Source organism: Eschrichtius robustus, chromosome 10, assembly GCF_028021215.1.
Source record: "Eschrichtius robustus isolate mEscRob2 chromosome 10, mEscRob2.pri, whole genome shotgun sequence".
In the NCBI taxonomy this organism is placed as follows: Eukaryota; Metazoa; Chordata; class Mammalia; order Artiodactyla; family Eschrichtiidae; genus Eschrichtius; species Eschrichtius robustus.
The window spans coordinates 80986068-80999289 of record NC_090833.1 but is presented as its reverse complement, the minus strand read 5'-3'; the positions used below and the strand labels follow the sequence as shown (position 1 = coordinate 80999289).

Sequence of the window (13222 nt, the reverse complement as noted above, 5' to 3'; positions counted from 1 at the left end):
CACGAAGACTGGGGATGGTGGTGAACACACAGTTCTTCGAGGGCACGTGTGCACGGGTTCAGGTGTCTCCCTGAAAGAGGGATGCGGCTCTGGAGCGTGGTGAGCCGTCAGCGAAGGAAGCCTGGGTGGGAGGCAGGTGAGGAATCTCCCTGATGACGCTCATCCTCCCCAAGGAAGGCTTGGCTGGACCAGCTGACAATGCCAGGCACTCTAAGCCCGTGCTGATGGCAGCGGCTTCCCTGAGCTCATCTCTTAAGCCCCCGGCTACAGGCCAGGATGGCTCCCCATCCTAACCCTGAGAGGGCAGGCACGCTCCACAGACCACAGGCAGGCCAGGAGCAGTGAGTGTGGGCATCCAGCCAGAGCTTCCTCTCACTCCCTCTGTGGGTGGGAAGGACATAAGTGTCCGAGTGGTGTCTGGTCTGCTGGGATACGGGGAGAGCACGGCGGCCCCAGGTTGCCCATGCCCCTGGTATGTGTGCTGGCATGCAGTGTGCGTGCGTACCCACGTCTGGGTGTGCTGGCCCCTGACCCAGCCCCCGGGGCTTCCCATCGTGCTCCATGATCTGCGAGATGCTTGAAGTGGGGCAAAGAGCTTGGGCTAGGAGCCAGGAAGCCTGAGCTCTACCCCAAGCTCTCTTATTGACTTTGGAGAGGTCCCTTTACCCTCTCTGAGGCTCAAGTTTCCCTTTGTAAAATGTGCAGGGGCGGCAATCCCTGTGGTGCCACCTCACAGGCTGTTGGGTAACAGAGTCTCACGGAGGTGTTGAAAAGTCAGGAAGGCTTGGTTCTGGGGGCTTCACAAGGGGAATGTTTGGTTGAAGGACTAGGGGTTGAAAGCAGGGAACAACTTCCAGAGAATCTGCCCTCTTCCCTGCAAGGGGTATTCAAACCTCCTGGAGAAATGAGGTGTTTAGAGTTCTGGGGCTGAACTTCAAAACAACTTAATGTTACAAGCCAAGACCTGCCTGCAGTGAGGCTGGGAAAGTCTGTCCACCCATCCTTGCCCCTCCCAACCCTGCTTGCCTTGTAGGGGGGTGAACAGCAGATTCCCCCAGACCGAGGCTGGGAACCAGCTCACAGCTCTCCCTCTCTCATTCCCCCCCGCCCCACTCCCAGCTTGCTGTCTTTCAGGCTCAAATGCCCTGAGTTCAGATTTCTCATCCTGGGGCTGTAGGCTTAGCCAGAGCAAACAAACAGCAAAAAGTCAAGAAAACAAGAAAGGAAGCAGCACAGGTGACGTGGAACAGAAAACTTGGAGGCCACAGTGAAGGTGTGTGGGTTGAGCTGGATGGAGCCGTGCGTCCCTCCTAAGAGCAGGACCCTGGGACTAAGGCTGGCCCAGCCAGTCCCTCGTGGGGTGGGGGAGGAGGGGGCTCCTGGGGGGGTGCCTCCAGTGGACTCTGGCCAAAGGCGTCAGCTTAGGTCGACAGCAGGGGTCGCTAGTGCCGCCTCATGAGTCTTGCAAAAAGGGTGTGATTGGGAGGGGGACGGGGTTCAACATCCCCTCCCCCTCAACCGCCCCCCTGAAGCCTAGGCTAGGTTGCCTCAGCTGCTGTGGAAAGCAGTTGAGAGGCTAACTGGGGGCCAGGGTTGTAGGTGCAGCAGGAGTGGAACAGGCTGGAACTAGAGCCGGAGTGAGGATCTCCCGGCTGTACGCCCTCCACGGCTGTTCGCCCCAGGGCTCAGGGTCTCGGAGCCATGAATTCCTGGGGATGCCCAAGACTTCCCCTCACCCCACCCCACCCACAGGCATAGCTGCCCTCCCTGACAGCCTATTTCTCTCCCACTCAGGGCAGGCGGAGCTCAGTTCTCTTAACATACATTTATTGTGCACCTGCTCTGCACATCCTGTGCAGGCCGGGGCATCCCCAGGAGGCTGCCTGCTCAAGGCCCTGTCACCCCTGGACCTGACTGCCTGTTGACTGAGCTGGCGATTGCCAGGTGCTTGGGGCAAACCCCGCCCCCAGACCCGGGGTTGTGGGGCGGCAACCGGGAAGTCAAGTCCAAGAGCTGAGCGGCCGAGCTGTAATTGGAAGCGCTGGAGACCAGATGCACCCAGCTGGCTGGAGCGTCTTGAGATCTGGGCGGAAGTCCATGGGCTTTGGTTTTGCTGTCTGCCTGTGGAATGAGCACGGTATCCTTCCCTACCCCATCCCCAGGCCCCGCAGCCCTTCTAGCTTTGGCCCTAGAGTCAGGCAAGAGTCATTCAGGGCAGAAGGGATGGGGTGGAGGGTTCCTTTCCTCAAAGAGGCATCCTCTTGGGAGATATATATACACTAATATGTATAAAACGGATAACTAATGAGAAAAAAAAAAAAAAAAGAGGCATCCTCTCCACCACAGAGTGTTTACTCCCCACCAGGCACTCACCACCAACTCATTCTCCCAAAACACTGCGAGGTGAGGATTAGTATTTCCATCATACAGATGAAGACACCCAATTGAATATCTTGCTCAAAGGCACCCAGCACCAATTAAGAAGCCAAACTGGATTCAAGCTCAGGTCTGCCGGCTATGAAGTCTGAGTTAGGAACCACAGCTCACTACCTGGATGTGGGGAACCATCCCTGAACAGCCAAACCCCAAAACAGCCCCACACTCAGGCTCCCAGCCAGGAGGTCCCTGGGTTTTTCACTGCTCCTTTCTGCTACCACCTCACTCTTTCGTCTTCTCATGAAGCATCCCTGATCTGGACTCCCCTCTTTGCTCTGATTAACTCAGTACCTGAGATGCCACCATTATTAGACTCTTGCTTTCTTTTTTATTTTTTTAAAATAAATTTATTTATTTTATTTATTTTTGGCTATGTTGGGTCTTCGTTGCTGCACGCGGGCTTTCTATAGTTGCGGTGAGCGGGGGCTACTCTCCGTTGTGGTGCGCGGGCTTCTCATTGCGGTGGCTTCTCTTGTTGTGGAGCACAGGCTCTAGGTGTGCGGGCTTCAGTAGTTGTGGCACACGGGCTCAGTAGTTGTGGCTCACGCGCTCTAGAGCGCAGGCTCAGTAGTTGTGGCACACAGGCTTAGTTGCTCCATGGCATGTGGGATCTTCCCAGACCAGGGCTCTAACCCGTGTCCCCTGCATTGGCAGGCGGATTCTCAACCACTGCGCCACCAGGGAAGCCCTGACTCTTGTTTTCTTGTGGGTTAAGAAATTGCTGCTCAGAGCTTCTCCTTTAAAATGTTTTACTGTAGAAGGATTTTTTTTTGATATTGATTTAGGCAGAAATCAAAGGATGAAACCAGAAGGTGAATGGCTGATGGGGAACTTGACAGTGGTGGGATCAGGCTGCCACCCTCTGAACCCACTGACTGGTCAGCATCACTAAGCTTGGGGCAACTAGACATTATGTGTCTCTGGATGAGGTACAGTAGGAAGCACACAGCACTGTCCACAAAGGATTCCCTACCCCCCAAATTGATCCTATATAAAATTACACGATTAGAGCTAACTTCCTATATATTCTAAGAAATACAGGGGATGGAGGAAAAGTTAAACGACACCACAAGGAAGCAAACACAAACCCAGAACTGTGACTTCCTATGGAACCACATTTACTCAACAGTGACAGTGACAGGAACAGAATGTGAACAGAACAGAAAGGGGAACTGGTCATGTTTAAGACAACATTTAACCCAGTGCAATGTGTTTGGATCCTGACTGGAACAAACCAACAAATTAAGATATTTGGAAACAATGTGAGTACTTGGTAATTCCATGGAATTGTTCATTTTGTTAGGCATGGGATTGTCATTATGTAAGTAAATGTTCATAGATTTTAGAGATGAATACTGAAGAATGCAGGAGTGAAATGCCATAATGGCTGGAATTTGTTTTAAAATACTTCATAAAAAAAAAAACCCAAAAACATCTGTGACACCAGAATGCCAAAAGGTTGATGATTTTATTGGGTGAAGGTTATATGGAGGTTCGTACACTACTTTGGTGCATGTTAGAAATTTTCATTTAAAAATGCTTTAAAGGGGTATGGAGCCTGCTTCCAGGTGTTGGGCCTGGGCATCTGAGCTGGCCTGAATGCTGGGAACTCATCTCTATCCAGTCACCACCTCCATCTCAGCTCCTCTGACATCCGCGTAGCTGGTGGGAATCCTTGTTTGGAACTGAAACATAGCGCGTTGTCCCCAAGACGGGGCAGGCCCTCTGGGTCAGCCCAGGCAGACATAGGCAGCCCTTCTTCCAACTCCACTTACTCTGTAATCATTCAAGCCTTCCTGCCCTCCATCCTCGTCTCTCTTGCCATGGAAACCTGACCAAAGATGCTCAGTCTTTGGGCTGAGGGACATCAAGAGGAGAGCTCAGAGTTGTAGGCAGAGGAAGGCCTCTGGCCCTGTTACGGAGGGTGGGGGGAGAGATGAGGGCTGAGCTAGTGCCCCCAGCCAGATGAGATGGGGAGGGGCCCAGAAGGCAAGACCAGCTCTCTGGATACCCTCCTTCGTGTGGGACAGGGCAATGGAGGCACCTAGACCATCACCAGAGCTGAACAAGTTGTAGTCTGTCTCGGGAGGGTCTCTCCCCCAACCTCTGCTGACTCTTCTAAATTCACTCAGCAACATGTCCTCATTTCCTTCCTGCAATTCCATCCGATTACAATGTCAACCACCGTCATATTAAACCACCCCTTCTGCAGTCACTGCTGCTAATTCTGCACCGTGGGAAACAACACTGCTGGGGTGGTCCTCCTCCCTGTACGCTCCATCCTTGTCTCTCCCATGCAGAGATGCATTAGGGCATCCTCAGGCCGGGCTAGGAGCCAGGACACCTGGGCTTGACTCACGCTGGACCTTCGGCTATGCCGAGAGCAGAAGAGACTGTGTCTACCTGCTCAGTCCAATCTGGCTCAGCTGGTACTGCAGGGGGCCAGCCTGGGCGTGGGAGGAACCTCCACTGATACTGGGAGAGGCCCGGGAACTGGGAAGGCCCCACCTCACCTTGGGCCCCTGTGTTCTACCAAGCCTTCCTGGGCTCAATGCCTGTGGGTGCCTGGGCCCAAGTCCCTGCCCACACAGACCTCTGAACAGTCCCCTGGGCAATCACTGTGTTTCTGGAATGCTGTAAATCAAATCCCACCTTCCCGCAGGCTAGCACGGTCATTTCAGAGCTGCGTTCCTGCTGAAGGGGGGCACCTTGTGAGCGTTTCCTTGGGGTCGCTATTCCCTCTTTGTCCTCAGTGGAACATATATATGTGTGGAGAGGCCTCCAGATTTGGGCAGAGATGACAGGTGGGGAAGGTATCTCAGGGAGTAGCTGACCTTGCCCACCTGGAAGGAGGTAGGGAGACCGCTCCACTTGGGGAGTCGCCAGTGTGTTTGGGGAGATGGCGTAGTCACATCACACCCCGGTAGCCAGGCCCTCTGGGCGTGCCTCCTTTTTCAGGCTGAGCAGGAGAGTGGAGAGAGAGTAGCTTGCCTGGGGTTGCTGAGATAGGCTCTCTGCCCACACTCAGCCCCCTGTTCCAGATCAGATAGGGCACGTTTCTGCCGTGAGTTGCCCGCTGATGGGCACCGTGCTGACGCAGGCAGGAAAATATTAACCCAGAGGAATGGGCGCATGCTCGTGTGTGTACGACTCTGTGTGTTTGTGTGTGTGTGTGTGTGTGTGTGTGAGAGAGACAGAGAGAGGTTTTCACTCAAGACCAGACATAGACATGCACATATACACACACACCTACTCATTCACACATATGTTCAAATACAGATATATACAAAGACACAAATGTTTCTCACACATGCAAATTTCTTCAGTGTCATCTCCCAACTTCTTCTGTCAATGAGACCCCCTCCTCTAGGAAGCCTTCCCTGATAGCTCCAGCTCATACTAAAAAGTGACAGGCCTGAGCTCTATGCCTGGTTTCTGATGCCAAATTACGTAGCCTGATGAGGACTTTAGAGAGGAGCAGGCGGGGTTTGAATTCTGGTTCCATGACTTATAGGATGTTTGTTCTTGGGCAAGTGGTGGTGCCTCCTGACCCTGTCTGCCTCAGCCTCTGTCCACTCTTTCCTGGAGGCCCACGTATGACTCTGAGAAGGAAGGATGAGAGCCTGGGCTCGGGGGAGGGTCTGGTCATTGGAGAATGTCAGGGTTAAAGACCATGCTGGGTCCTGCCTGTGCCCCCAGCCCTTGCCAGCCCAGCCACCTAGCCCCCAGTTCTCCTAGCTTGGGTCCCTGGCCTCCTGGGCAGATCTGGATGTTCTAGTTCTGGGTGATCTTGGGTAAGTTGCTACCTTGCTCTGAATCTCAGTTTCCCTACTTGAGTTTGAAAGGGGACACTTACCTGGGTGAGGATTAAGGGTCTTTTCTTTTTTGAGCAGTCTGAGAATTTTCAAGGCGTCAGGTGATTTCAGAGAGACCAGGGTTTGTTGAGGTACAGGCACTGCTCTCCCACCCCGCTCCCTGCTCCTTCAACCAGAGCTGCTCATTTCTTACTGACTGATACCACAGTGCCTGAGTTACATGGACTCTGTGGCTCCATGCTTCCACTGCAGGGGGCATGGGTTCGATCCCTGGTTGGGGAACTAAGATCCCGTATGTTGCGTGGCACGGCCAAAAAAAAAAGTTCTTAAAAAAAAAAAGTCTGGAAAATCCCAAGTGGAAAACAATTTGATTGAAAGCCAGTTTACATGATAAATAAGTTAATCAACTGGCATGTTAGTGGAAATAAATAGTTGAAATGATTCATTTTTAACACATTGATACTTTGGGGGGCATTTGAGGGAAGTTCGGAGAAGTTTTAGTGTATTTGGGCATTTTTCTTTATTCTGATTTTTAAAAATTTCTATTTGCATTTTTATTCCTAACCGGGTTTCAGACAACTGTGTCTGCCCCATGCTATTCATAATAGAAAAGAGTTGGATACATTTAAAATTGGAGACAATTCTGTGCTGTACAGCCACATATATGACATGGATGTGGACCTACTGGCATGGAAAAGATATTCTTAATGTTTGAGTGAAAAATGTACTTTACAAAACTTTATATAAGTTTCATTCTACTTATTGTTGACAAAGTGCGGGGCGGGGGAGGAGAATGTGTGTATGTGTATACATAAAAAAAAGGATTAGAAAGACACCTACCAGAATTTTTGTAGTTGTTGTCATGGAGGGAAAATGCTCTTTTCGCTTATTTCTATTTTAGGTAATAGAAGAATTAAAAGAAAAGAATCTGAGATTTTTTTTCCATTTTTTAAAACTTTCCACTCCAATGATGGACAATTATACCTGCTTGACTTGTTTGGCTATGCGTTCATAAACATTTAAATTTTCAGTTAGGTTGAACATTAATGTCCCCAATCACTAGATCACCTTAAAAGATATTTAGTGTAGTGAGTAAGAAAGGGGAGGTTGATGAGCACTGGGTTATTTCCAACCTATTTACTAGCAAAAGTAGTGTATTGCAGGCAAAATTAAAATAAGAAAACAGAATGACTTCTGAAAGAGGAACCAAATGCCTAAAGATACATCAGAGTCTGCAAAAATTGCCCTGTAGCACACTAATATTACCAAATCATTTCAACTGATTTATCATTTCAACCAAATTAGTTTTTGAGTTAATGGTCTGCTGCTGCCTTTGTAAACCTTTTCCTGGATCCTTTCTGGATGCCAAAAGTAGTGGGGTGAGAGGACTGCATACCCTCCAACCCCATTTCACAGGTAGGGAAACAGAGGCTCAGGGGCAGGGACTGAGCCAGGGTTGGGCAGTGAATCTGATGCCCAGCTGGGACTCAAACCCAGGTAAATGTGCAAGGCATCTGGCGGGGTCTTCACTGAAGCCAGAGCTAGGATACTTGGTTAAATTTGAATTTCAGAGAAACTATGGGTAATTTTTTGTTTGTTTTTTCTTTTTTGTTTGTAAACAATGGGTAATTTTTTAGCATAAGTATGTCCCAAATATTGCATATATTGTTTCTCTGAAATTCAAATTCAAAACTGAACGTCTTGTGTTTTATTTGGCAGCCCTACTCAGAGCCCACCCTGAGCAGACAGGACCCCGGGTATTCCCTGTCTGCCTGCACCATCCCCATTGGCCCTGGAGATCCCCCCAGGCTCTGTCTAGACCCACCTCTGACCCTAGTGCCCAGCCTCGCAGACCCTTTTGCTGCCTGTCTTCTCTCCACGGTTGAACTTTCTGCCACCTCAGCCTCCACTTCTTCAGCGCTGTGACCGTCCTCCATCCCGCCAGTTCACCAAGGCTGGCACCTCAGCATGCACCTCTGGGGCCACGGCCTCCCCGAGCTTCCAGTGTCCTCTTGGCAGCCTGGTGTCTGGGTTTCTATCTCCCTCCTCACCTGCTCCTTCTCAGTCCCCCTCCTGTCCCCAGAATCCTGGCCCCATCCCTTGCCCCACACCCTCGTGCTTCCCGGTGATCCCATCGAATCCTGTGGCAGATGCCCGGAGGCTGACATCCGTTCTCTTTCTCCAGCCTGAGCCTGGGCCCAATCATGCCCCGCCTGCTGGATGCTCTGAGGCCTCAAGGACCCCAGACTGACTACTTCACTCTTCTTTTTGCTTAGCACCTTTCAAGGGCTCCTCAGGCCCTTGGTATAAATTCTGCCTCTGTGTCCTGGCAGACAAAGCTCTTCATGGCCTGTCCCTGCCCATTTCTCCAGCCCTCTGCAAACCACTGACAGTTCCCAGAACATATTAGGTTTTCTCACAATCCCACTGGGCTTCAAATGACTTAAAATAACCACTACCGGGGCTTCCCTGGTGGCTCAGTGGTTAAGAATCCGCCTGCCAATGCAGGGGACACGGGTTTGAGCCCTGGCCCTGGAAGATCCCACATGCCACGGAGCAACTAAGCCCATGCACTACAACTACTGAGCCTGCGTGCCACAACTACTGAAGCCCGCATGCCTAGAGCCTGTGCTCCACAACAAGAGAAGCCACCGCAATGAGAATCAGCGCACTGCAACAGAGTAGTCCCCTCTCTCCGCAACCAAAGAAAAGCCCACGTGCAGCAACGAAGACTCAACGCAGCCAAAAATAAAATAAATAAAATAAAAAACAAAACAAAACAAAAAAACCACTACCACCCCATCCTCCCTCTCTCATTTTAGAGGACTCAGTGCCCATCTCATCTCTTCTGGAAGATTCTTGCCCACCTCCAGGCTGGCTTAGCTGTTCCTGTATCCCCTCTACCTTAACACAGTGTATTCTAAGTCACCTGCCGTTTTTTTGTTTTTTTTTTTTCTTTTGAAGGTTGATTTTAATGAACGAAAATCTCTGTATAAAAACATTTAAACTTTATCAAATGCTTTAAAAATACACACACACACAGATCCAAATCCAATACAGAATCTTTTGAACATTATCATTTTTTACCTCAGCATAACATGTAGAGGGCTTTCTGGATAAAACTTTACATGTGAAAAAAGACCCATAGTCTTACACATGCACACACACAAGAGCACACAATCACAATCAGGAAGAACTAAAGTATATGGTAAGAATGCAAACAGGATGGGAATGAATTTCTTGTAAAGCTTATATAAAAGAACACTACATGAGTAAAAGAACTTTCTATACCAAGAGAAGATGCAGAGAGGGGAAAGAGAAAGCAGAGGTTAGTCTAACTCACTAATAAATAGTTTGAGAAATTCCTTCAAGAACAGTGAATTTGGGGAGTTACAGATAATCCCTAGTTTTCACCACCTCAAATTCTGTGAATCTGATAACTGATGATGCTTTGAAAGTGTCTATGTTTTCATTTTTTTGTAGGTCTTGATTTGTTCATCATTATTTAGGTGTGGTTTGTCCTTTTTGGTGTTAATTCCTCAGTTCTCACTCAGTGTTACATCCAATTCACCAGAAGAGCCACAGTAAGAAACGATGGCAAGCACAGAGGACTGCAAGGGTGGCAGTCACGGATGGCAGTTAATAAGAGCCAGACGGCCTGGGTTTGCGTTTCAGTGTCACTAGCTGCTAGCTGCCTGTTACTCAGCAAGCTCCTCGGCCACTCTATGTCTCCATTTCCTCATCTTCAGTTAGGGATCATTATTACCTACTTCATATAGGGCTATTAAGAGGATTTAAACAAGATAATCCATTTAAAGAATTTATCACACTGCCTGACACAACTAAATGTGCAATAAATGTTACCTAAAATTACTATTAGTCATAGAATTACAGGGGAATCAAAAGACGAATTTTCTTCTTTCTCCGTATTTCTCTTTAATGAGGTTTTCAGAGGCAAAAAAGATTGAGGATCTAGTCTTATGAATATAGCTGTTTGCTTTTATGTTAGAAGAAACATTGACATGGCTCCATATCACCAAATTTAATTTAACATCTTTCCATTAAACATCACACAATTCTCATCAGCATTATGCCCTACACACACCCTAAATGATGTGGAGTTTCCATTGAGATTCAACAACAATAGGGTCCAGAAATTTTAAATAAGAAATAGCTGCAGAAACGCATGCTGGGCAGTAATCTGCGGGTGCCCTAAGAGCTTGGGCCAACACAGATGCCTGGGATTCTGCCTCCAAGGCCTGGACCCGCCCACACACAGTCAGATGGGTCAGGTTCCTGCAGCCCTTCAAAGCTCCATTTGCGACCCCCTTCAAGAGGGGAGTTCCCAATAGGTGAAAGCAGCAGCAGCCACTGAGGACGGAATGCCCCACACCTACTTCAGTATGATATGATAGCTATCACTGGTTTCTTTCATTGTGTCCAGAATAAAACAGGCTTCTTCCTGAAGGTTCTGTATCACCTCATCACTAAAGAGCACATGGATTCCTGTGGGCCCCTGCTTGTAGATCTGGCTGATCTGGCAAGGGGAAATGCTGAAAAGCCGAGCAATTTTTTCTGTCCGTTCAACAGCTGTCAGTTCTTCTAGGCAGACGGCACGGTAAACGAAGAAAGTACCATGTGAGTCTCCACCCTCATGCTTCTGCTGCTGTTGCTGCTTCCTCAGCTGCAAGGACTCCTGACAAACACAAATGGTTAGCTTTGGGCGCACCATCCGGCCTTTTAATGCATTAAAAAGCCTGATTCCGGGCTTCCCTGGTGGCGCAGTGGTTGAGAATCTGCCTGCTAATGCAGGGGACACGGGTTTGAGCCCTGGTCTGGGAGGATCCCACGTGCCACGGAGCAACTAGGCCCGTGAGCCACAACTACTGAGCCTGCGCGTCTGGAGCCTGTGCTCCGCAACAAGAGAGGCCGCGATAGTGAGAGGCCCGCGCACCGCGATGAAGAGTGGCCCCCACTTGCTGCAACTAGAGAAAGCCCTCGCACAGAAACGAAGACCCAACACAGCCATAAATAAATAAATTAACTAAAAAAAAAAAAAGCCTGATTCCATTTGCAGGGCCACAGATTTGAATCACATCATCTCTAGTTAGTTTCAATAAATCTGCTCCTGAGAAGTTTGTAAAAAGCCTCGTGAATGTGGAAAAACGGTTTCGATGCAACCACTACTGAGCCTCCTGAGGTGTGGTTGTCGGCAAGAGGTTGTCTGTGACTGGAGGGGGTGGCTCTGGCTGGTGATTTGGTGAACCATTTCCTTCCCCAAGAGAAAGACTGCTATGGGAACTGCTGAAGCCAGGTGATGGGGAATTATTGACATATGTGATCTCGGGCCATGGAGAACACTCTGTGAGTATAGTTGTCTCATGGGAAGGTTGATATTTCTCCTTCTCATGAGGCGTTCGTTTCTCCATTTTCTCCCTGTCTGTTTTTTGTTTTCTGTCTGCACCTTTGGGCTTGAGGACTTTGATCTGGCAGCTGGCTGAGTGTAAGTGCTCAGTATATTCCCCGTTCTCATTCTCCTTGAAGGTACTGATTTGTACTCGAAATGGCACTCCCTTCTCTCCACCATGTTTCCTCATAGTGAACTCTGTGCTAATACAATGCACCTGAATAAACACAGATGTCCTCTTTGCAGGGTCCCACAGGAACTCCACTGTATTTAGTTGGTTTGGATTAGCCCTAGGATCGATTATACCCACAGACATTGGGATATCTATGTCAAGAATTCTATCTCCATGTCGGTTCCACCTCCAGCCCTCCAGCTGCTGATGTTCAGTGTATTGTAGCTGTCTGTCATGGAACACGACACGGAATATACTCTTCACCAACTTGCCATTAATTTCTGGAAGTTCTCCAAGTTTCCTATTGTTTAGCATTCGGATTTCATAAGACTGGCCTTGATTGAGATATGTCAGGGTTTCATCATGGGGTTTCACAGCTGGGGAGGTGGCAGCACAAAGCACGTATTGAAAAGGGAGGATTTTATTCTCATTATCTGGAGGCAAACTTGACTCTTCTTGCTTAAAAATGGGCAATGCTAGGACATCACCTGCGTTCCCACACCGCTTTCGCACCTTTTCCCCGCCCCTTTCTGTGGGAACCACCTGCCGTTTATCTGTCTGTCCCAAGACACAGGCAGGAGGGTGTCTGCTCTACCTCTGGGTCCTCAGCACACAGCCCAGTAAATGAGTCCAGGGCTGGATCCCTGACTCCAACATGGATCCCATTTCCCTCCGTCACCAGCCTGATCCCAGCCCAATCCAGCTCTGCTCAAGTTCTGACCACATCCAAGACCCCAGCTTCACTTTTGACTCTTACCTCGCCGTGGCCTCAACAGCACACAAAGGAAAGGAATAAAGGCAGGTGCCTCTCACTACCAGGGGTACATCCCTACCTCCCTGAAGAAGCACTCAGCGTCCTGAGCCCTCTTCGAGTCTGCAGAGGGGAGTGAGGGGCAGAGCCTCAGCCAAGGTGCTGCAGTGGAAGAGTTCATTCCTTCAGGATTGTCTCTGACTGGGCAGCCTACCTCTGTCTCTCCTTACAGAGGGACCTGCTGCGTAAGTAGGCTTGGGGACCCGGGCAAGTAGGGGTGGGAACCTGGGCAATGCAAGTTCCAGACCTGACCCGGTCTATTGGCACCCTCTGGAGGACAGTTCTATTACCAGAGCTGGCTTTGCAGCCAGATCCTATACCACCTCTCCACAAAGAGGGGCTGCAGGCCTCAGAAGCTTCTGGACCCACTGCCCACCATCCACTACTCCACCTGGTGGGTCTCCTTACAGTCTGCAGACCAGCAACCCCTCCCTTGTTTCTCAGCACCAGGTCACCTGCTCAAATCCCAAACTGGCCCATCTTTGGAGGCTCAGCCATTCCCTGGCTCCAGAAGTCCTCTCAGATGGCAGCTGGTGCTCTGGTTTGCTCCTGACCCCTCCTTGGTCACCCCATCTGCAGCC

At 49.6% G+C, this 13222-nt stretch overlaps 1 protein-coding gene across 1 annotated transcript; it reads right to left on the bottom strand.

The window, feature by feature from the left end:
* Positions 1 to 10644: 10644 nt before the first annotated feature.
* On the bottom strand, positions 10645 to 12300 carry LOC137770207 (alpha-globin transcription factor CP2-like). Its single transcript, XM_068552747.1, is given in 2 exon segments — positions 10645 to 11008; positions 11313 to 12300. Coding segments are annotated over 2 exon segments (1197 nt in total). The 5' UTR covers positions 12146 to 12300.
* Positions 12301 to 13222: the final 922 nt, after the last annotated feature.